This window comes from Callionymus lyra, chromosome 16 (assembly GCF_982586985.1).
Source record: "Callionymus lyra chromosome 16, fCalLyr1.hap1.1, whole genome shotgun sequence".
Lineage (NCBI taxonomy): Eukaryota > Metazoa > Chordata > Actinopteri > Syngnathiformes > Callionymidae > Callionymus > Callionymus lyra.
In genome coordinates, this window is record NC_141833.1 from 8,762,033 (window position 1) to 8,787,611 (window position 25,579).

Sequence of the window (25,579 nt, forward strand, 5' to 3'; positions counted from 1 at the left end):
TTCCATCCATGAAAACACTCACTGGTGTTGATGAGGAACTGATTGGAGACGCCGGGATGATCCACGTCATGGATGGCGCTGGCGAACAGAGCCGCGAGGATCTCCAGGTCGGTGAACACGGCCTGAGACGAAAAGACGTAGACGGTCAACTCGTGCGTCCTGAGTATAACTCGAGAGGGACTCACCTCCAGCGCTGGCGTGGACAGCAGGACGTGCGTGGACTGGACCACATCGGCCGCATGGATGTTGTTGTGATACGCCACGTCGGCATGATAATGATCCTCCAAGGTCATCATGAAGGTGACGAAGGTGTCGGCGGGAATCTTGAAAGACTTGAGCAGGTCGCGCTCCTTCAGCGAAGACACGAGATGATCAGAACGAGTTTGTAGAAAGAGCTAGTGACGCGCCATACCTGGAAGATGGTGTACATGGTGACCGTCAGCGGCCGGTTCCCGGAAAATTCCGAGATCTTGAAGATGTCGATTCCCCATCTGTTTACGTCCTCTAACTCCTGGAGGACAGCGGGATAGGATAGGACGTTAGGATAACAGGACATAAAAGAGACAACTGCTGCAGTGAAACGTTAAAGTACCCGAGCGAGAAGTCCTTCCTGGCTGGCGTTGACTCCAAAGCGAGGGATGGTGGAAGGAGCCAGACTGGGGCTGTGAGTCGGCTTCTTGACTCCACTGATCTGAGACATCGGACGCTTTTTCTTGTCCGGTTTCTCCTTTGCTGGTGGAGACATGATGTCCATGTCATGTTGTTTCTCTGTTGGAAAAAGTAGATCAAAACATGAGTTTACAGTCACTGCATGTTATATTCAACTGAAAGTTATTTAACTTTATTGAAATCTCACTTTAGCCCGAGTAAATTTAACTAATTAAAAATTCTCGTATTGCTGCGATTACTTATTTAAATCTGCATCGATCATTTAATCATTCAATTGTTTATATTAAAAATATTCACAACCCACTCAGTAATGGTGATGTGAACAGCTCCCATTATGCTTTGCCGCCCAGCCAACCAATCACAGCTGATAACTCTTGACACCACATTGTAAAGGTATAATTTAAATACACTATTGTAGTGACAAATAAGACACAACTAAATCAGCAGTGTGTAGAAAGACATCATGAGATCAATGCCTGGTTGCCACAATAAGTAAGGTGGGTGCGGTTTGTTGAAGTTTATCTGCTGTTAAAATATATCACATGTTTGTAACTGTGTACAAAGACTGTACTTGTCAGCAACTTGCTATAATATATTTAAATACACAGTAGTGCGTGCAATCCAGGAAACTGCAGAAGGTTAAACACAACTGAACTAAATCCAAGTCACAAGCCCAAAAGAGTTCAAATCTGGTTCTCTGTTTTCAATTAGTATTGAATAAGTGTTTACAGCTCAAGTGCGACCACATAAATTGACTTGAAGGGGCCCCGATTCGGCCCCCAGGGCCTGTTTAAAGACATGTGATTCTTGTGTTTTCACATAAACATCACTTTTTTTTGCACTTGAAGTGAAAGGACGTGACACGGAGAAAGTCACTTGAATAAGTGAAACTTCAGGAGAATTCAACCATGTTTCCACTTCATTCTAACTGTCATCTCAATTGTCATCTATATTTGATTTTTAGATGCATTTATTTAAACTATACTGCAACATGCATGCTTCTAATTAAGTCAAAGTTAAATTACAGTTTTTTAATGTGTACTTTTTAATTAAAAAAAACATGCATGAGTAAACGTTACTATGGTTAACTTTGGAGCATCAAAGTGAGCGAGGACACTCTACCTAGGAAGGTGCTGGAGATGAACTCGGAGACTTGGTTCCCTGAACGGCTGGTTTCTGAAAGTTGCGTGAGCTCTCGGTTCAGCATCCTCTTGAACTGTGAAGACAGCACATGAATATGTTTTAAACTCATCCCCGCACACTTGTCAAGACGACGTTTCGATGGGAGACCATTTACAGAGCAGACTTCACCACTCATCCGTCAGTTACCTCCAGCATCAGATCATAGAGCGGACAGTATAGCAACAGCTCAGCAGCAACATGTAAGTAAAACTGCCCCCCCCCCTCCATCCATCACTCCACTCATCCTTACCTGAATGAACATCCACGACGCGGTCATGAAATAACTCACTTCTGGCATTTCAGCGTGAAAAAATCCAGCAGGGGTGTTGAAATTAAACTGTTATCCAGAGCATTTTCTGCTTAAATGCACGGCAGGAACACGTTGTGCCTTCATGCTGCAGGACCGTCCACCGTGCACGAGGAAGCGAGTGAAGAAGGTCCACGGCGGGAGGATGGAGAGGATGAACGAGAGATGTGAGGATGTCTCTCTCCCTTTGACTCTCCCCTCATTCACTCGCTTACTGCTTTCTCCAGCGTGTGTGTAAACATTGTCTACTCTAATCCACGCCTCCCTCCAAAAATGTCTAAGAATAGCAGCCAACCGGGAGCCTCCTGGTGCAAAGGATGGGGGAGACGGAGGCTGCCGATTGGCCGGCGGATACACAAAGTGGGCCGGGCCCAGCGTGTTGGGGGCGGAGGCTGAGGAGACACCATGTGCACCAAGTTTGAAGAGAAGATGAGGAGGGGAGGGAAGAAAAAAAAATGAATGAATGAGGTGGGGGTTCATTCATGTAGCCAAAAATAAAAAGAGTACATCATGTACCACTACGATGTGGGGCTTTTGGCCATTACGAGAAGATGAAAATAGTGATGCTGAGGGAGCACTGGGGCGGACTTCCTGTCTTGCCATGATGTCGGAGACAAACAAGAACACTAAAAATAGATTCTCAATGTATAATGGTTTGACGGTAACTTTGTCCCCTTGAGAGGTTGGATTCTAGGAACTTAAGGAGTTCTACAAGGTCATACCTGGAATAGAACATTGAGTTTCCTAAATAAATGTACTTCTACATCAGAGATGGTTGAGAATCACAAGGAGGTCTAAAGACAAGTGCAAGTATTGGACCCTGTATTGTTGCTTGGTCCCATTTTATTCATTAACAAACATCTATTTAAAAGCTTTTCTACCTTAACTAGTGGCTACGAAGGTGATCCTTAAAAGTTGTCCCGAACAAACATTGCATCTAAAACCCGTGCTTCAAATTAAAGGTAAGATGCCTTTGAATAAAGAGTGATTTATGATCATCATGTTTGGAATGCTGCCTGTAGAAGCCTGCAACTCCAACAAAGTGATCCCAGGAAACGTTGGAGGAGGAAAAGTACCTGGATTAAACAGGATTTTCCATAAGAACCTCTAACAATGTGTTCATATGAAAATTGCTTGAAATGAGGGGTTTCATCTCCTCTCTCAAGGACGTAATTGAACCGGTCAATGACTCTCTCCGTCCGAGCTCCTCCATTGATAATTCCTCCCTGAAGACCTGAGCTCATCGACTCATCCGCAGCAGGAACCCAGGAGGGGGGTTCGCCCTCCGACCAAAAGTCCGCCCGGAGCCACGTGAGCGTTTCTCGCAGGTGTGAGATCCAACAAGAGGCAGATTTAATGTCAGAAAGTGGCGTATAAGTGACATGTTGTGTTTGTAAGAGGAGCACGTGTCTGCGGCGTGGGCGGGATAATCACGGAAGCACATGAACGCTGCGCCCCGAGCTGAAGGAGGAGGGGGTGGATGTGAGGACCATGGATGGGGGGGGGGAATGCCGTTTCATTTGCACTACCTCATTCACATTCTTCTGCACATGAGTGGGGGGATGGGAGGGTCGGGGTTTGCATCTGCATGCAGAAGAGCATCTCATTCACGTAATAACTCTTCAATCAGCTGATGCTGGGATTCACATTTTTACTGATGTTCCTGAGATTTATCTGAGCCCCGTGTGACGTCATTTCAAACATTCCTTTACGGGAAGTAGATTTTTTATATTCTTCATTAACTTTTTTGAATAAAGGTATTTCCCATGTGCAGGTAGTAGTTGTAAATTTCTTATAAATGATAAATGTAATATAAAATAACAAAAACAGCGGAAAAAAACTTGCAATATTAGGATTTTTTTTAAAGAATTGATATATAATCTTTTTTTCCCCCATATATTAAAAATTAAACTTTAATAACGAGGAATATTTGATTTGATGTATGCTAAAATGTGTTTTCTGAAACATAAAGTTTATAGTAAAAAAAAAAAGGGACTGATTTGTGGGTAAAACACGAGTTAACACAAATTCTAAATGCCATAAACGTATAGAAAAATAATAAAAATGATGTTAAGTATGAAACAAATAAAAAATGTATAGAATATATGTATGTTATTCATAATGTATGAAAAGTATTTCTAAATTGTCAGCTCCTTCTGTTAAATGTAACTATCATTAGGCAAATTACCTCCATGAAAATATGTAGTATTTGGATTAAATTAAAACTTGTATTTAATGTATTACATAGTAAGTCAGAGAGATTTGTAAGAGGGTGAAAGGGGTAGAAGACTGACTAAAAAAGTCTAATGTTTCAAATGAAATGTATATACCTGTATATATATGGAGTGAACGTATCTGGATGTTCTGTTCTATGTTAGTCTTTGTATCCTTTGTCTTTGTTATTTTTCTTTGATCTATGTTCTTTATCTTAATCTTTAGACTTAGATTGCATCATCTTCTCTTTATTTCTCTTTGTTCTTGTTCTTATTTTATTTTGACTTATTTTTTATGTAAAATGGCTGTATTTTCTGTGGCTATTGGAAAAAATTTAAAATCAAAAATCAAAAATTTAAAGATCAAAAATGTATTTATAAAAATTTTATTTATAAAGTTTTACTTTACCTTACCTTACGTTATACCAAAATTTAAATTTTATTTCTAGAATTGTTTTAGCAATTTGCTCTGGGCAGAAAACAATATTCATTAAATATAAATTTCATTTGTATTTTCATCTATTGCTGAATACAGTTTTATAATTCATTTGAGTAAAAGTCAACAGTTGAAATAAGACGATGTAAACGCACCTTGTTGGAGGCCATCTCACTGACGGAGTGTCGCGTCTTCAGGGTCTCCAGTTGTTCCAGACACCAGTCCAGTTCGTCCAGAGTTTCTACGGCCAGCTGCTGGTGAGGCTCCTCTGTGAAATAACCAACAAATCAACAATTTGGAAGCTCATCAGGACCATGGACGGCCAGTGTTACGCTCGTATAACGCTAATAAAATGGTATCTGTTGGAGACAGCGACCTGCCAGACTGGGCTTGCACATAGAAGGAGGGTTGCTGCCCGAGGAACGGGTCCTGGAGAGAGGACACAGAATCCATTGGTGAGTCTGAAACCTTCTCGTTGGGTCATATCTGAACACCTACTTGCTAGCTGGACGATCCTGCTGTCCAGTGATGACAGCAAAGTTGCTTCGGACTGTCCTCAGGCTGGCCAGGACCTAAAGGAAGACAGAAATGTCTAGTATTGAGCATATGACCAAGGAAGTTCTATGTTAGTCTTTGTATCCTTTGTCTTTGTTATTTTTCTTTGATCTATGTTCTTTATCTTTAGACTTAGATTGCATCATCTTGTTCTTTCTCTTTGCTTCTCTTTGTTCTTGTTCTTATTTTATTTTCTTTTTTTTTTGAATAATTGCTGTATTGCTGTGGCTATTGGAAAAAAAAACAATTTCATCAATAAAGTTCTACCTAAACTAAATGACAGGAACAAATCATTTAAGTTCAACTAATGTGTTTATTTAAGTCTCTTAAATAGATGTTGGACTCTTTTGTATCATCAGTATCTGTCTGTTTGGACAAAACTCTCTTATATTATATATTATTATTATATTATATTATATCATATATAATGATCTTAATGATGTTAAGCCCCGCCCACTGAAAAAACATGTTTACCATAACCACGCCCACTCAGCCTCAGGGTTTGTCACCCCGCTTCCTCAATCTCGGAAGTCTCCACCTCTAAGGGACTAGTTGTATAAACAAAGTGGGCGTGATTACAGCTGGCTACAGAAGTGAGGCTATTATTACGTCATAATGGATCCTCGTAACTTTTTTAGATTTTATTATTTTAAAGAAATGTTCCATCAAAGAATTTGTTTTCTTGACCTAGTGTTACGTTTAGTTTGTAGACCTCAAACACCTTTTCAAAACTGTACATGAAACATAAAATCTGTCATTTATTACCTAGACTTTTATTTAATTCACAGTATTCATCTTGGTGAATCACATGCAATCAGGGGCTCAGCCCCCTCTTCAAATGATGAAGCACACAAACAGGTCTTAATCCTTCTCAGAGCTTTGTTGTATCAAACAAGTTCCTTGATCGAGTCAGTACTTCTGCAGGTCAAAGTTTACGCAGCGTAACAATATCGTGGAGGAGATAAGAAATGTACTTGAAGTAACAGACGGTGATGCAGACGCTCTGTTCCTCTGCAGTAGTCGAGGATTCGGTTTCCGAACCCCGATGCATGCGGGAGCTTTATTATCCGGCATGTGGAGCGAAACAACATGATCCAGCAGTATTGGATTCAGCGCTTCTTTCATTGTAATGTGAGCACAACTGTGACGCACATGCGACGCACAAGCCCGCCGCGATCTCTGACCCTGGACCAGGGCCAACATAATGCTGAGGGGCTTTCTTTTTTTGTGACACTAAAAAAAAAAGGGCTTAGTCCCACAAAATCTGGAGCTCATTGTAAAAAACTAATGGTTGTTTTCGGACCACATGAAGCCTCAAGTCATATTGGAAGGACTCACCTGTGCAAACGGGGTGACGATCATGTCTTCTGAGTGCCTGCAAAAGATGAAACGTAACTGTCAGATGAGGAGATTATTTATTATCCTGCTGTGTTTATTAAACATTTTCTTCCTCTAATTTAGGTATCAAAAGTCAGATCGTTGGTTTAAAATAAAAGCTGTTGCTATAAACTATCATGTAGTGTTGAATATGTTAATCTAGGGAAATAAACTATGAACACATGCTTTAAAAATAATTAAAAAATTGGTTGACAGCAGAAAAAAAAAGGTTTTGTACTTTAAAGTAAGTAAGTAAGTAATTTTTATTTGTATAGCGCTTTTCCAGACCAGGGTCACAAAGCGCTTAAACAATCAAAACAATATTCAATAAAGTATATACTTTAAAGATCAAGATAAAACTGATAACACAACAGGAGTAAAGCAGGAGAATAATTGTCTTTAATGATAAACAGAACTAAATATGTTTCTATGTTTATGCTCTATTTTAGGGTTTAGTTGACGTACAATCCCAAGATAATTTGATTTGTTTCTCTAGTGCGTCAAACTCGCACAAGGGGCCAAAATGTTAACCACCATCTGAGTCATGGTCCGAACAAAATGTACGATTTATCAGTTGACTAGTCAATAACTGAACTCAAACAGATGTCAACAACAAATGACTTCACCCTCATTGTTTTGTGAAATCAACTGTTTTTGTAAGTTTGCTTTCTTTAGTTTATATAAAACATGACCACCATGTGAAGGAAAAGCACATCAGTGATGACATTAATTTTGACTCTTAATCTTAAACGCTCTTCCAGGCCACATACAATTAAATGGTGAGCCGGATTTGGCCCCCCGGGGCCCTTATACTGTATACTCTAGTGTATCAAAGCTTGTAGTTCAGTCAGGACTCCTTAGCATCTTAAGAATATAACATTAGATCTGTTGTAAAAATACAACATTAAAATAAAAATAAAAATTTACATTTTGCCAAGTTACAGATTATTTAAACTTATTATCTATTCAAAATTAAAATTCAATAGAATATATATATTTAATTGAAACATATAATGACATGAACACATCTTTTTTTTTTTTTACCATTATTGCGATATTAGTAATCTTCATATGTCTAAAACTTTACACCTAAATATGTAATTAAAAAAAAAAGAACCAACACAACCTTTCAACAAGATTGTGCTTAATCACTTCTACTTAAAATATTACATTTTTAAGTTTCTTGTGCATAAGATTAAAGAACCACAGGTGGAAAATAAGATTTGAATTGTGTCATCAACTTACTTTACTATCCAACCTAATTATGCTTTAAAATATCAGTTGTTTAACAAGGTCAAACGAAAGCTCAACAGGTTTGTTTGTAGTCGTGACAGCTTTGATAAGAGAAACAAAAACCATGCATTTTGTCAGATAAAGAGGGAGTGAGTGGTCGAACCAGGGTGGGCGACAAGAACTGGAACATACGAACCAATCAGAAACAAAGCAAGTTATTATTCACGACGTCTATCTGAGAGTCACATGCACACACACAAAAAAGAGGTGTTTTTGGGGGTTTTCGACAGGGTCACGGGTGACTTTATTTTTAGTCATGTCGGTCAGGAGGGAGTAGTGGGAAACAGCCGTGGAGAGAGTGTGTGAGAGGGCTTCGGGGAGAAAAGAGTCAAGTGTTTTTTTTTTTGTCTTTCTTTAAATCTCATTTTAATTTCATCATGTTGTTCTCACCGAGGGTTCAACCAGTTGACTTCCCAGTGCTTCAAGCTTTCCTCCCTTTAAAACAGACAGTCAGTGGATGAGGACACCTGGGACGTTTAACTTAACAAGTGTGTGTGAGTGGATAAGGGACATGTTGGGGGGACACCTGAGAAGATTAGCAACCTTTATATGTGTTTTAAGTGTGAGAAACATGACGTTACAACACGGATGAATTAGCAGTAAAAGAGTCATATGTTAGGACACTTGATATGTTAGTGAAAATAAATCTCAACGTCACACCAATACAAGAACCAACATAAGAAAGTGTTGAGTTGATCGAAAGAAAAACTTGCAAAAAAGGAATTATTTAAAACCTGCAAAATATCACGGAGGTTCTTCTGGTGCATTTTTTTGAAAACATCAAAGAATATTAAAGGCATAAAGCTGACAAAACATCTTGTAATGTTCTATTCTTTAAAGACATAAAGAATATAAAGACATAAATAATATAAAGACATAAATAATATAAAGACATAAAGAATATAAAGACATAAAGAGCCACAAAGGTCAAAGGTCATCTCTGCAGGCTCTTCTCTAAATAACATTTTGAACAATTGATTTGTTGCTTTACCACAAAATACTTTGAATGAATCGCGTAAAGAGATTTACAAGATAAAAAATGTTATTCTCAATCTTACAATCGTTTAAGTGGCCATCTTTGTTGCTCATGAATAAAAACATATAAAATGTGAGAATAGCGTTAGAACTGTCACTAAACAAGCAGGTAAACTGGATTGATCCTCAGTAAGTAAGTTAGATAAATAACGAAACATCTATTCAAACTCACAGGTCACTGGCGGAGGAGGGGTTTCTGGACGGGCCTTTAGGTGAAAGGTCAAAGTCCGAGTCCGAGCGGTAGAGGAAGGACTCCCGCCGCTGGCTGTGAGGGAAGTTGGCCTGCAGCACCAGACCAGATCCAGGACTGGCCTGGGGATCCAGAGGACTTCGGCCCACCGAGAGTCCATTCTCCACATCGAAACTAGAGACAGAAAGATGTTTTTTAAGGTCATTTCATGTCGAATCGGAACAAACAAGTGTTCATCATTACCTCATTTGCCTAATTTTATTGCAGAGAAGCAGATGGAGAGCGCGAACGCTCCTTCCCAGGTGCAAAACAAATAGACTCAAGGACATACTAATTCCTCTGGCTACTGGACTATACAATGCTGAGTTTGGGGGCAGGAGTGCAGTATAAGTATCATGATGTTCTATTCTATGTTAATCTTTGTATTGTTTGTCTATGATCCATGTTCTTTATCTTTAGACTTAGATTGTGTCATCTTGTTCTTTCTCTTTATTTCTCCATAAAAGGGAATTTGCAAAGCTAACATCAGTGGAATTGTGTCTTTAGTCCAACACAATGGTGCTTGAAATGAGTTCCTTGGCAGAGAGTTGGGCCGTCATAGTAGTTAATAATCACGCTTAAAACCACGTTAATGCTGTTATGTTTAAAATAAACAGTGATACTGCTGTGATTTATATATTAGGTTAGGTAGTTAGAACTTTATTGAAATTGTTTTTTTCCAATTAGCTACAGCAAATACAGCAATTTTTAATAAAAAATAAATCAAAATAAAATAAGAACAAGAACAAAGAGAAATAAAGAGAAATAACAAGATGATGCAATCTAAGTCTAAAGATAAAGAACATGATCCAAGAAAAATAACAAATACAAAGGATACAAAGACTAACATAGAAGAACGTCATGATACTTTTACTCCACTCCTGCCCCCGAACTCAGAATTGTACAATCTAATAGCACAAGGAATATTGTAATAATAATAATATAATATTATTTTCGCAGAAAATTGTGTTACAGGGGCAAATGCGGCCCTTTGACAGCACTAATGTAGGCAAAACAGTATGATAAATGCAGCTAACCAGGAACTTCAATGTTCAATGCTTTTCTTTTTCCCATTCTGCAATAAAAAATGACAGTATCTTGAAATATTCTGTTTTGGGGGGGGGGGGGAGGGGGTATTAATAGTCACTAAAATAATTTCAAAACAATTTTGCATTTAAAATACGTCAGAATCATTCATCGCATTCACAAATCTGATTATTATTCAGTAAGAATAAAATGATAAAAAGTAAAAACTATAATAAAATAATAACAACAAAATCCTATTCAATCATTCTTGTTCTATCTGAACATGTGAAAAAGAGTCTTCTCTGAGTCTATGACGGACGCCGGGGCTTGTAACTCTAACTTGAAGCGACATTAAAGGTCCATTTGGACCTCATGATTCAGAGTCAAAGCCAAAGCAAGAGCTCGGATGCTCCGTCACGCTCACACAGTAGAAAAGAAATGAGCATTTAACGCAGCCTTGTTAAACAATGGAGATTTATGAAAGTATAAATATACTGAAATACACAATGAGGAGGTGTTGAAAGCTGGCAGGAATAGATCAACTCTATTTCGAGCCTCTGGTGTGTGAAAGAGCCGCGGCCGAACCGATCCGAGCGATAACAGACACAAAAGCTCATTACATCCATCATCAGAATGTATTAATCGCACTCACACCGCCGAAGACTCACACCACTGATGAGACGCACACTTCACTGGTGCCGGGAGTCATGTGTGAGTAAGAGGAGGAAGGTGAGCGCCGTGTGTGTGAACAGCGTGTAGGGACTGATCACAGCAGCGTGGTGGGGTCGTGTGAGTGGAGAGAGTCTAAAAATAACTGTCCAGGTGAGGAGGAGTTCCCAATGATCAAACAAGAACCGACTATCGAGAAAATAAAGCCACAGCTACGAAGCTTCTTGACAGTCAACGCACGTTTACTGCCGCTGACAACTTCTTCTTCTCCCTCCGTGTTGTTGGGAAACTCCCTGAGAAACTCAACATCTCCAGAGAGAAAAAGGTGACAGAGTTGCTATAAATCTCTTTCTTTTCTCACCTGGATTGGCTTCTCCGGCCGTTAAGTTATACTATAAGTAATAAGTTATACTCTGAGCTTCGACCCAAACACTTTCTCCAAGAGAAACCACTTCAGCTGCTCACAGTCAAAAGTATTTCAAAATAATTAGATTACACTTTGGTTTTTGGGCCTACTTGAATAAACAGAGGATTTTCTATCAGGGATTCCCTTAAATCTGCATCGCTGGGGACTGGAACCAATCCCAGCTACCCAGGGCATGAGGTTATAACCTTAACAGGTCGCCATCCTGTCACAAACACAACTAATAAAACCATTTTTTAAATCAACCTTTTATATGCTTCAAGACTGTGGCAGAACCCGGAGTAAAGTCCACTTAGAAAAGACTAGAAGCTGGAAGTAAACCAGCAACCTTCTTCCCATTTCAGTTACCTTTAAAATAAATAAATACATTTTTAGTTTTTGGGCAAAACACTCGCATTACACTTGAGCACATGTGTCTTTAAATGTTGACGCAAGTGGGAAGTCAATACAGACTAATGTTCGTGTTGATATAGTGACCTATGAAGATGCTACTGTTTAAGATAAGCTAAGAAAAATAGATGGTTTGTCTTAGCAATTATAAGTAAAAATCAAAAACAAAACTTGAATTTGATGAAAATGAAACAACAACAGATAATTATGCCAGATTTAAAATCCAAGATTCAATACATAATATCGCAAAAAAAGTATTTACTCTTGAAGGAGTGCAAGGTACAGATGGTAAACATGAAAGTGTTTGTCCGATGGCCAGGATTGGTTAAAAAAAAATGTTGGCTCCTTGTGTGACTGCGTTCGCCACGTGTACTAGAGGATGACATAATATCAAAATTCTTAAGGACGATCTATTTTTGAACACGATCTTTGGTTCAAATGAATTTGCACACGCCTGCACCTTTTTATAGCACTTTTATATGCACTTGTTACAGACTCGGAAAAAAAAAAAAACCCCACTAATAGGAGTTATGAATGCAGCATCTGCAGTGTGCACGCAATCGCTTCATTCCCAAATGTTCCTTCCCCTCCATCCTTGCAGAGATGCAGCGTGAGGACAAGACGTTGGTGTATTACTGGCTATTACATAACAGCAGCCTAACAGCAGCTCCCGTCCCGCCATTCATGTGACGGATTCAGACACGCTGACTGCACTATAAGTAGACGACGGAGGAGTCAGAAGGGGAGAGTGTAAGTAAAAAGGGGGGAAGCCAAGGTGAAAGAAGACGAATGAGAAAAAGAAGCACGAAATGTTCCGAGAATCCATCTTCGAAAAAACATTTATTTAAACATTCATTTTGCGACTACACCTGCAGTTCGGACCTAAGAGTTGTGATCCTGATCCATCCATCTTCACCTCCCTGAAGGAGATGCTACAACCCTGTGTCTCCTTCTGCTTCCCTGACCACAAACACATTTCTATTTTTACACTTCTGTCTCTGCGAGGCTAAATATAGCCTCCCCCAGCATGGGGACATCGCCTGCACAAGCCAGCGATGGATCTAAAAATAGAATCTAAAGGTAGGACCCTCATCCCTCTCCTCGCCACTTCCCTCTCCCCTCGGTATCACAAGAGTTATTTTCCCTCCCTCCACCGATCATGAATATTTATCAAGAAGTCTCTATTTGAAGCCGACGCCGAGCTATAAATAGAGCACAGATCGCAGTATCGCCCACGTATTTCCCTCGCTGCTATTTAGATTCCAGCGTCTTCTCATCATCGCTCAGGGTTCAGCGGCGAGCACACGTGGAGTCCCGGCTCTCGCACGACACCGACGGGAATCTGGCTTCACCAGAATATTAATCGTGAGGATGGCGTGACCGAGCTCTCTGGTGCTGTCAGATCAAGTCGTGAATCATTCCTTATGTTGAATCAGCGTTTACTGTTAGGTTTGACTGTTGTCTTCGTCAACGAGGGAATTTTTCTCTTAATCAAGCACGTGCCAACAGACAGGTTGTTGCCACGGCAACACCCAATGATACGGGGGATACAGCGGTTTGCGATGGAAAGTGCTGAGTCTGTCGTCAGGCATTTTTTATTTCTCTCGTCGCTTTTTGGGGGTTTTTGGCAGCATTTAAGACGAGCGCTTGATTTTAATATTAATCTTCTCTTTCTCCCACGAAGACCTCGCGTGACCTTTGAGCTCGTTCGCTTCCTCCAGCCGGTGACGCTGAATTCATTTACAATTATAATTAGTTTTTTTTCAATGCTTGTAAAAAGATCATTATTTTCTGCTGATTGGTCTTTATCTCAGGAGATGTTTGTTAAGAACATAAGTATCATTTTAATTATGATTTTAGATGAATACGTGTTTGGTAATATTACATTTTAATTTGGGAATTTTGCAATGAATCAATAACTCCTGTGTCACGTGACCAACAGAGAGAGAGCGAAAAGAAAACATGGGATGCTTAAAAGCACTGTTATTATGAGTACAATGTTATATCTATTGATGTTATAACTCGGTAGGTTAACTAGGTTATTATTATAAAAAACATGGAAATATCTACATATCAGCTCCTAATTTAAACTTTGTTTATCTTTTTTCTTTTTTTATCATTTAATTTTTTTCCATAAATCATGACCATTAGTTGCCAAAGACAACAAATCAAAAGGAAACAACAAGAAATTAAAGAATAAAACACGCTCTTCTCAAGTTTTCATTGACTCTAACTCAATGGTTTGGCAGTTAAATTTTAAGGGGCCACATTTTATACAGTGGCTGTTCAGATGGTATAATATAAGCATAAAAGCAATAAAATTAAGATAAATATGACAAAATATTACTTAATTTAACTATTATTTAAAAATAATATAATATTAAAGCTTTGTTTCCAAATTATATTATTTTTCAGAGGCTATTAAAACTCATAAAAATGTAAAGAAATGTAAAGAGTTCTGAAAACAAAAACCCTACAGTAATAATGAAAGACTAGTAATGAAAAGTAGAAATAAATACAAATAAAAAAAATTGTTTCCACATGATCTTTGACTTCATGTGGGCCATATAAATACAGTAGAAGGGCCGCATGTGGCCCCCGGGCTGCACTTTTGCAAGGTTTGCTTTAACCACTTCGAGGGTGTTTTTCAGGGACTCTTCAAACTATTCCTTTTTTTGTGTCTACCTTCCCTTTCCCTTGTCAATATCTGAATAAAATATAACATTCATGAGATAACACCGTCCTTAGGACGTTCACAACTTAATGCAATATTTGTTGTGCATTTAATTAGTAAAGTTCCTAAGTCAATCATTTGTTATGTTCACAATACATCTGTTTAAAATTCAAGTTGTCCTTTAAATGAGTATCTAATATGTGTTCATATAATTTAAATTATATTTCACTACTTTGGACTTTTGACACTAAAATGAGCCAAAAACACGTGAATGATATAATCAAGTTACTTTATCTGTGAAACTCAACGTCTACGTCTGTTTCTGGTCTCATTTGACGCCACAATCTTGTGATTTTAAGAGGTCGGGGGTCAGAATCCAGGCCTAGCGTGTGTGTCATGCAGACAGGAAAGCCGTATAGAAACACAGTGGCTTAAACATGCATGCTACTTATCTATGAAGCCATTGTGTTTGTGCCTTTTCACATGCCAACCAGTCACACCCACCCACTCGCCCCACTTTGCTCCGACACCCCTCCTCAGTCCCATACTCAGCCAGTGACAAAAATAACAGAACTAAGAACTAAGAACTAACTCTGTTTTGTGGGATGGTGTTGCTAAGCACGATGTTGGATTAAAAAAAATATGGTAGTAAAAGCAGAATAGAGTTGCATTCTCTTTAGCAGCAGGGTCCCCCTACTGGCTTTAGTTGGAAGTGCAAAAATTGAATATTAAAGGTAAGTAAGTAAGAAAGTAATTTGTATATATAGCGCTTTTCCAGACCAGCGTCATAAAGCGCTTAAACAATCAAAACAATATTCAATAAAGTACAGTATATACTTTAAAGTTCAAAATAATACTGAGAACAAGTTACAAATAACACATTTAAAACGTCAAAGACGTTGATGAAAAGTCATTCTTAAGTTCTATAAATGATTAAAACACTCCTCATAGGTTTCTCTTATAGGAGTAACTGACTTATAATGTGACTTAAGAAGAAAATAACAACGTTCCTAAAGAATTCTTAATTTGAAAGAGGGACTTATTTATACTACATACAAGTCGAAAATCTTTAAAATAAATATGACTAGAAATTAGCATTTATAGCAGATAAGGAATACTATTAATTATATACTAATAAGCATTGATATAAAAACAATATAAAACAATTAAAATAAAAGATCTCTTTCTAAATCATGAAAAATATAGAATGTGAGCTGGGACTATATTATTTAAATCAAGGTTTAGTCTGACAATATCACATTTCACCTTTTTATTACTTGTAAGGTCATAAAAAAATACATTAAAAACACATTTTTGATTGATTTTACGCCCGACACCATTTGAATACTCGTCCAGTCATGCTGCATTGAGGAACATTCCTGGACAACATAGGCCCTTTACTTGAGAAAACTCTGGAAACGTGGCTTGTTACAGCATTTGTTATTTAAGTGGCGGCTGGTAAAACGTGATTGATGGTAACCTGTCAGTGGCCCTGATACCCGACACCCTGCCTGCGTCACGCCGTGTCATAGCAGCGTCAATCCCATCCGAAGGAGCTCTAAAATAAAGAGGCTGCAGGGCAGAGCGAGGGAGAAAAGCCGGGTCTGTAAACCAGGGCAAACTGTCACCTGAACCATCATTCATCCTTCCCAGGAGCCTTTCTACAGCAGAGCTGGCATTAGTGACACTTGAGGGAGCTCGGTGGACTGGATCCAAGAGCCACAGTGGAGTATTGTCACTGCCCAGCAGTTGCTTTTTTTCAAATTCTCTGTCCACCTTATGTCACCGTTTCAGTTGGTGTGGTTTTGGAAAAGCAGATGCTCAATTTTCTTGCTCGCTATCAGATGTAACAGTGATTATACTTCAAGACTTTATTTGGCGGATTCATAATAAGGCATTGTTGATTCACTTTCTACCATAAAGTGTTGATAATCAAATGTCTTTTTATACGACCGTCTCTCTCTCTTGCAGTGACTCGTAATAATGTCACGACGATGTAATATGATGCTTGTTATAATGATGAGATAATGGGATGTCAGCTGTGTTTCTGTGCATCTCTTAGTGTCCTCCTTGAATTTGTTGTGATCATTTACTAAAGAAATACAAATATAAAAAAAATATCTATAAAAAACGTTTTTAAAATTCAATTAAAGTTTCAATTACATTCAAATACACTTGGAAATATTTTTTTTACGGCACAAAAAATGTCCCCCCTTTTGGATATTGACTAAATCCACTTTATCAACATTAAAAAACAGTAAAAGTATCATGATGTTCTGTTCTACGTTAGTCTTTGTATCCTTTGTCTTTGTTATTTTTCTTTGATCAATGTTGTTTACCTTTAGACTTAGATTGTATCATCTTGTTCTTTCTCTTTATTTCTCTTTGTTCTTGTACTTATTTTATTTTGATTATTTTTTATGAAAAATTGCTGTATTTGCAGTGGCTAAGTGGAAAAAAAACAACATTATTATTATTATTATTATAAATATGTTTAAACATTATACATTTATATTATTGCGTTAAAAAATATATAACATGGAATTTATTTAAGGTCAATAAGGTAAGGTAAGGTAAAACTTTATTGATCCCTCAGGAGGTCTCCTTCGGGAAATTGTTTAATAATTAATAATAAAGTAAATAATAAATAAATAATAAGAAATATTTGACCTGCTTTCAGGTTAAGGTTGAGCTGCTTCTGCTGAATAAAAAAAGCATTTGCTTAAACACATTATAACAGTTTCTATTATATTAAACCTGCTTATGTTTGAGGTTTGATGTATTAACATTTACCTTCAAGAGTGCGTCAACAAATAACCGATTTTGAGGCCAAAACAGAGACAATTTTTGGTTTCTATGTATGTGTAGTTTTCTTGTTTATGTCCTTATTATGGAACTTAAATGACAAAACACAACAAGGAAGAGCGACATAAGACTCAACTCTAAACAACGCGAGTCTTTGTGTTGCAGTGTGTATTTAGCAGGATTCGGAGCGACTGTCGGAGCGTGGCTGCACCACAGAGCCATGAAGCCTCGGATTAAAGCGAAGGTATAGTAGTGATTATGGTCGCGCGTCCAGGAAATGAAGAGAGGTTTACACAATGTCCCAGAAAGTGACAAAAACATTGCTGCGTGTGCACTGGAGAAGGGCGTGTCGTGTGCAATACACTTCGTCCACTGTGGCTCCATTTGAAAAGATTATTTTGTGAGTCGACTCTGAAAGTCCGAAATGGATTTGTCCCGCAGAGAAGAATAAAATCAAAATCCAAGGCTCTAGATTTGACACTTTGTAAAAGCATCCCACCTTTGACACCATTTCTAGTTTATAAAGAACAACCATCCCTAGAACTGAAGGACTCGACACCAGATCATCAGAAGCTCATCATTGAGAAAACAGCTGCTCACGTTTCTCCTAACTTCAAAAAGCCTGATCCTACCTCTGACACCATTTGTCACAGCCGTCAATTTTTCGTTGTTTTTTTTCAAGCCGCTCTCAAGAACTTCATGCAATATAACATGATCAGGTGCTGATCATATAGACAATGTTTTTGACACCAAACTAACAACTAATGTTATTTTGTTCTGTATTCTTAATTGTCCTGTACTCTTTGAATTATTTAATTTCATTTACTTTCCTTTATTTGGTTCTTTTTTTTTTATTTCTTCTCCCTCAAGTGACAGAAAATTCATTAAATATTTTTGAAAAATAAAGTGATTTTAAAACCATTTTTTCGTTTCATCTTTTTGATAAATAAAATATATATATAAATGATATATAATTATGTTAATATCCTAATTTACAACAATTCACTTTTTTTTTTCTTATTTAAATATTTCTAAACTCAAGGCTAAGACATTTAATGTGGCCTCTGTTGAATGGTTAATCTCTTAAATCAAGAGAAAATAATGTTCGTATAAATATCGTGACTTATAAAGACACCAGTGTTTAAGAGAAGATCAGGAATAAAGAATATTTTCCAGGTCAACAAGTGTCGACGGAAATGCATTTGATGGTCGAACTAATACAGAGATAATCTTGATATATTGAATATAATCAACAATTTTAACATTTTTCTGCACCAGAAACAGTATTTGTTCTTCTAAGCCGGCACATGACCCAAAAACTGTTGACGCTCAAAGTTAAAATTTTCAATTGTGTTTCCTCGAAATCCAAAGTGTGTCTTATCAGCGTCAAACATTCCAGGACTTTTATTATTGCGCTGAAAAATAGTTGAGAAACTTTTTGCTTTTTTTCCTGGGTTTGTCGTGACTCCTGCTCTTTTGTCTCTCCCTGGGTGAACATTGCGGGCAGGAAAAACAAACTGTCGAGCGAGTAAAAGGACATCCTATACATTGTACACGGTGTACATTGTACAGTGAGCGCCATTGTTTAGGTGCACAGTGGGTCGGAGGTATGTCCAGCTTCAGATAAATGTTATGACTTGAAATAACTTTTGGAAAACAGTTTGAAGGCTGAGTGGGATGTTTTGTCATTAGTTACACACACACACACACACACACTGACTCCCCTCGGACTGTTATCGTGGGGATCGTGTAGCTCACCAAGGAAAGCAGAGAAGGGAGAAGAATGGAGGGTCCAGAGGTGAGCGCAGACATAAATCACCGGCGGGTCTATAAAAGTGTCAGAATTTGATCAGCCTGTAGGATTCACTCAGAGCAGGCGAGGAACTTCACTTTGACAGCCGCTGGCCGAACACAAGTGAAACACAATCCTTCCCCCCCAAAAAAAATAAATTTAACCACAAGAATATGTCAAAATGTAGCAAATATATTGTCAGATATTTCAATGTCCGTTTATGTTTAGATCTGTAGATATGAAAGATCACGGGTCACACATGCAGAGGGTTACGATGTAATCTGGTTTTAAGTTGAAACACAGGGTTTTATCACATAAAAGTGTGTCTTTCAGTGGTGAACATATGCATAAATCTGATATAGATATACACATAGAATCATTTGTTGTGTATGCGTAACTGGAAAAATGGCTGCAAGGATTGTGGTGCGAAAAAGACATTGGAGTATTTTTTGTTTCTATGATTATGATTAATTATCAATATTTTGTTGTTATTTGTTAGATCTCGTGAAACACTTTTTCTTTATTTAAATTTATTATTTTTTTTGTTGCAGTCAAAAACTTTCGAGGTCCAACATTTAGGGCTTTTTTTTAGAAAGTTTAACAGGCTCCAAGCTCTAAAAAACGTTCAAATTATATCTTTGTTAAAAAAAATATAATACCTGTTAAAGATTGTACACACAATATTGGTCATTCATGCACAATCCCTGGTTAAGCCCCAAAGTTCTGGCTCAAGCACACGACTACTTACATGCCTTTTAAATAACTTTCTTTCTTAAATATTAATTTATTGTATACACTTTATTTTTTAAAGCTTAATGTATAACACAGGGTTTTATCACATAAAAGTGTGTCTTTCAGTGGTGAACATATGCATAAATCTGATATAGATATACACATAGAATCATTTGTTGTGTATGCGTAACTGGAAAAATGGCTGCAAGGATTGTGGTGCGAAAAAGACATTGGAGTATTTTTTGTTTCTATGATTATGATTAATTATCAATATTTTGTTGTTATTTGTTAGATCTCGTGAAACACTTTTTCTTTATTTAAATTTATTATTTTTTTTGTTGCAGTCAAAAACTTTCGAGGTCCAACATTTAGGGCTTTTTTTTAGAAAGTTTAACAGGCTCCAAGCTCTAAAAAACGTTCAAATTATATCTTTGTTAAAAAAAATATAATACCTGTTAAAGATTGTACACACAATATTGGTCATTCATGCACAATCCCTGGTTAAGCCCCAAAGTTCTGGCTCAAGCACACGACTACTTACATGCCTTTTAAATAACTTTCTTTCTTAAATATTAATTTATTGTATACACTTTATTTTTTAAAGCTTAATGTATAATATATACTATAAGATCCGCAGAGGTAACATTCAGAATTTTTGAACAAAAACTTTTGATTCAAAAAATGTAATTTATATTTCCTTATTAAAAGTCAAGTCAAGTTCTTTTATTGTCAAATATGTATTAAGACATACAACATAAATGAAATTGTGGTCCTCTCTGACCCACGATGCGAAACATTAAAGACATTATGACATAAATGTTTAATAATCTAACTCTCTAACTTTTTTTTTACAACTGTGACTATAATTTAAGATATATTTCAAGTCACAAATTATACTCAATGTAGATCCACTAATCAAATGTATTGTTATCCTTTATTCTCATTTCATTATAAAGAAACGTTATAAAGAAATGCTTGGTTCTTACACTTTATACATAATACATGGATAATAACCATATTTTACAAGAACTGGTTTCATGATAATCATGGAATTAACTTAAGCCGGAATATGAAAATAACTCACCACAGTTTGGAAAGATAAATAAAGCTTAATTTACACATAAGATGAATGTGGTCATATTCTGGAATAAAAATATATTTTACAACTGGAAATAATTATGTGGCTAAAAAAACAAAATACAGTTTAGAAAGAGAAAGGTTAAGGTAGTATAAAAAAGGTAAAAAGGTCCAAAACATGGATAAAACGAATTTAACATACAAGCCAAACAGGTTCTGTCTCGAGTCTTTCTCTCACATTCTCTTAAATGTGGCGAAAAATGTAATTGTAAATTAACCATAAATGTAATTTCCTGATGCAATAAAACCAGTCGATTACAAAACTTTGCAATTATTCCGTCGCGGTCAGAGAAAAAAAAAGCAGAAATAACCAAGCGCCTGGAAACCTCATCAGGGGTTCGGTGGAGCTCACGAGTGAACCCTCGCGGAGTGACGACCAAACCCGGGATCACCGTGAAGAACCAGAGAGCCAGAGAAGTGTCTGAGCTGCAGATGCATGATGATCAATGATGCCCCCCCTCCACCCCCCCACCCCTCCAGTTGGCCAGACCGACATTATAAAGCCACTGGCGATTTAAGCTCTGGAAACACTTCCAGACGCATTTATCATGCGACTCCAACTCGGCAGCATGTGCCAGGCCTGGAAGAATTATGCCAGGTGGATGGCAAATGACTGAAGCGTTTCTGAAGATGATTTATGTTCTGCAACTTTACACTCAAAAGCATTTATCAAAACTGACCCTATTCAGCAGTTTCATAATAGAATAAAAACAGCTACTTTTATATCTGGAAGGATAAGTTTGAAGATCACATCTCCTTCCCCTCCAGCAGAGAGTCTAAGAAGACGTTCACCTCCACGAGCCAACCTGAGTTCCTTCACTCGCAGCCATCCTGCCAGAGCTGTCTTCTTTCGCCGAGCTCTTAATTCACATGCAATTACGGCAGGAATAAATCACACTCCCTCTTCCAGCCCCGCAAACAAAGCTCGTGCTTATATTTGCTGTCAGTCGCTCATTTACAAGCAATCTTTTTCCATCCCTCCTGGCTGTCACAGCGCGGCGTGTAATAACCGCTCGACTTAAAAACTTGGCCCCCGGGGTCTCGGGTCGTGATGATGGAAGTCATACTGGAGAAGCAACTTGAAACCTCAACGCACGCAAAGTGAAACTTTGGCTTTTAACTTAAAAGCTGTTTGAAATAATCTCAGAAGAACTACGTTGTTGGTCGAACTTGTTTGATTAATGTATTATTCTTAGCAGCTTGAGTAAGTTCAGGACTAGTTGTAAATTCATTAAACTGCTCTTTAACTGACCGAGAATAATCGTCACGGGCAGAGACCCCCGCACCACTTTCACTTCCTGTTACCACTGTTTGAATAAAACCAATTATCAGACTTTTTTTTAATGTCCACAACATTAAAAATTGTGACGCAAACACTTCTTGATCAACTGTTAGCATCAAGACCAGTCAAGAAAGAAAAAAGTACCTGATCAAGTCTTCATGAAAGAAATTATATTTCTTTATTTCTGTCTTTATACTGGACATATGCTGTTCTTATGAGAAGTTCAGGGATTTAATTTATTGTTGAGTGGCAATTTATAATAACGTTTCAACAGTATAATTTATATTTTTATTATTATTATCATTATTATTTGACCAAGTGTGTAAAATCTTTAATAAACAACAAAAAAAGTGGCTGAATCAAGGTAAAATTAACATTATTATAGTGTTTGTACTAAAGGTCTTTGAGGTGATTTTTCATCTTCATTTTGTTTGTTATTTGAATTGATATTTAATCCCAGTGGAGCACCAAATTAGTTATTTTTAATTAAATAAAAATCTCCAATTGTGAATCTCAAAATTGTTCATTTTGGCTGACAGTTTCCAGATGCCTCGTCTTTTTCCAATCAGATATTATTGTATGTAAATAATATGCATTATATATATTTTTCATTCCATGTTACTCCGATATAACGTGGAGTAGCAATTTTAATTTTTGGGTTCTGTTGGAAAAACACCACAGCTTCACTTGGATCGTGAAGTGAGTGAATAAAAAATATATATATATTGACTGATACTTTTAATACTTAGTACATTAAAGGGTTCAACTGCAAACATCAGGAATAAAAACAATATATTAAATAACAAAAAAACAAGGAGAACCCCTGACAAAGAGCCTATTTCTATTTCTTTAATAGGAAAAAATGCATTAAATGAAGCAAAACAATTTGGCCTGGGAATATTTGAGTCTTAACCACCAGTTTTATCTATCTATCTATATCAGCAGTCCTCGAAGCTCAATCGTCTTAAAAGAACAAAAAGATATTTTGTCACCACAGTCACAAGAGTTGTTCAAGTGATATAAATATATGCTGGGTTTTATAAAGTCAATATTTCTAGCTAGTTTAGGTCAGAGTTTGGCAGCAGTTAGTAACAAAGTAACCTTCACAATCTTATCACCTGAAAGTGTCATTGAAATATCTTCTGAACTATTTTCAAACTGTGAGAAGGATTGATGTCTCAGAGCAGAGAACAACTACATATAAAAAGAGAAAAAACATCAAGAGATGGTGCTTGCATTCATTTCCATAATGGCTAGTACAGAGAGAACCAATGGCAGTTTCAACAACACATGCATCACACAATTATCAGTCAATATAAATAACAACATTTCGGAGCCATTACAACGGAGTTGACTGGTTCCAAATGTTTCGAAGGATTTTATGAAAATATATTATGGACTAATGAGGACTGAGCTCAACTCACTCGGCTGCCAAGTTGAATAATAGCGATGATGTAACTGAAAAAAAAGGACATAAGCAGAGTGACCTCATACTGACGCAGGAAACAAATAAGCAAAGCTCCGAGGATTGAAACTTTCTGGATCATAAACATCTGGATAAAATATCGTGGCAATTCAACCCGGCTCAACGTTGATCCCCGCTAGTCAATAAGGTGAAATTAAAGACAACTTACAGAGCCTTAAGGCTGATTTCTGGTTTATAAAATGTAATAAAGGAAGAATATAGGAACGGAGCGTTTCAAAGCCAATACACAGAGTTTTGACGTCGGAATCTTCTTATCGGTCTCTTTAAGATAAAGCAGGTGTTGCTCTTAGCAAAGGCAGGGAAAAGCCAATAACCGCCGGCGGGTGAAAAGAAGATCAGGAGCCTCAGCCCGGGATCATGGACTGAGACGTTCTGTATACGTAGAGCAGATGTTTCCTTTTGCATCTTTTTTAACTCTATCGCGTTCAAAGACGCGCATCCATGTCTCGCCTCCTTTTAAGGAGCGGATCCTTAACCGTTGACGGCCAGAATCGAGCGTTAACTCCCGGCGCCGGCACCGGTCGACAACTTGCATCTGGTGTCTTTTTGTCAAAAAAAGAAAAAATCTTACGAAGATTCATTTATTTAAAGTGATCAACAAATAGGTTGTCGTTTGTTGATCCCTTTAAAAGGCGCTTTAACATGTTGTTTATTGTTTGTGTCGCAATGTAGGACTCCGTTGGCACAGATTCAACGTTTTATTTAGAAGTGTCAACTTCTTAGATATGAGATATTTATAGATTCCTAAAATGGGCAGCAGCTCGGTTCATGTGCGGCGGCTCCTCCTGCACTCGACCTCGCCGCTTCCCAGGAGCTCACACTGGTGCTTCCTGACTCCACTGTTGTTTTCTGACCAAAGCTGGCATCTTGAGAAATGTGTTTGAGATGAAGTTAGCTCACAGAGGAGGTGATAAAGATGAGTAACTGTTAATAAGAATAAACATGCTTTGTTAGGACAAGTTCGGAATTGTTCCATCGGAAAAGGTTCATATTATTTCCGAATAACCCTCTGCTACATTATTCTACTATTATTTTTTTGTTCAACATAAAGCCTGTGGAGATGCTCTATGCCTCTGATTATTTAAACTGTGGCACATATGGTATGTGTTAAAGCAGCACTATGTAACATTTTGACAAAATGAATAACAACTTTGTAGCTTCACTATTCCGACACAGGGGGAGCCAAAAACACAATTTAAATACTACAGATTGGGCCTTTAAGCTGTAGCCAGAAACTTTCACACTCTCGGTTGGTCATTATTAGTTGTCAGTTGTGACTGATGTGTTATTTATGAGAACCAAATTAACTTTAATGTAACGTGTTGTTAAATTAAAACAACCACTGAAAACATAACTCAGTGATGAATTATTATTAAGTTCTACTTTAATTAAGCTCTTCTTTATTTTAGATATGGTCGAGAACCACACAAACATTCCTCAATCCTCTTCTACTTTATTTCAATATTAGTTCAAAAGGTTTTACTCAATATGTATCAGATAAAGAGTTTTAACATAATTGTTTGGCTTATAAAGAACTCAAAAATGTACATTCATGTATCAAGTCAACCAGAACAATTGAATATATTAAATCAGCATTTCATCTTAACTTTCATAACTGCTCATAACTTATCATTAAAAAAGGTTAAATTATGTTGTGGTCGATTTTTCTTTATGATGCTTTTGTTGTTGTTTCAATAAAAATGACTTGTTGATCATTTGAATTTTCAATATTTTTCAAGCCGTTTTGTTTCAATTAAAGGTATTCATTACTATTTTGTTATTGACTATTGATGGACAACAACCATAGAATGTAATTAAAACGTAATTAAGGGACTAGTAGATGAGGCCAGAATCTTTAGTTAAATA

The 25,579-nt window shown here is 37.3% G+C and overlaps 1 protein-coding gene across 5 annotated transcripts in view; it reads right to left on the minus strand.

The window, feature by feature from the left end:
• Positions 1-25,579, minus strand: part of pde4ca (phosphodiesterase 4C, cAMP-specific a) — a 42,112-nt gene that overhangs the window by 2,330 nt on the left and 14,203 nt on the right. For 3 of the 5 annotated variants that reach the window (XM_087811000.1, XM_087811004.1, XM_087811002.1), the window contains exons 2-12: positions 9,240-9,431; positions 8,423-8,467; positions 6,701-6,737; positions 5,306-5,379; positions 5,184-5,236; positions 4,963-5,075; positions 1,792-1,885; positions 593-768; positions 413-511; positions 186-350; positions 23-122 (exon numbers count right to left, since the gene is read on the minus strand). In XM_087811000.1, coding sequence (XP_087667126.1) covers positions 23-122; positions 186-350; positions 413-511; positions 593-768; positions 1,792-1,885; positions 4,963-5,075; positions 5,184-5,236; positions 5,306-5,379; positions 6,701-6,737; positions 8,423-8,467; positions 9,240-9,431 — 1,148 coding nt within the window. Of the gene's footprint in view, positions 1-22; positions 123-185; positions 351-412; positions 512-592; positions 769-1,791; positions 1,886-4,962; positions 5,076-5,183; positions 5,237-5,305; positions 5,380-6,700; positions 6,738-8,422; positions 8,468-9,239; positions 9,432-9,500; positions 9,642-25,579 lie in introns of those variants that run through there. The other 2 variants (XM_087811003.1, XM_087811001.1) reach the window with 2 other exon arrangements.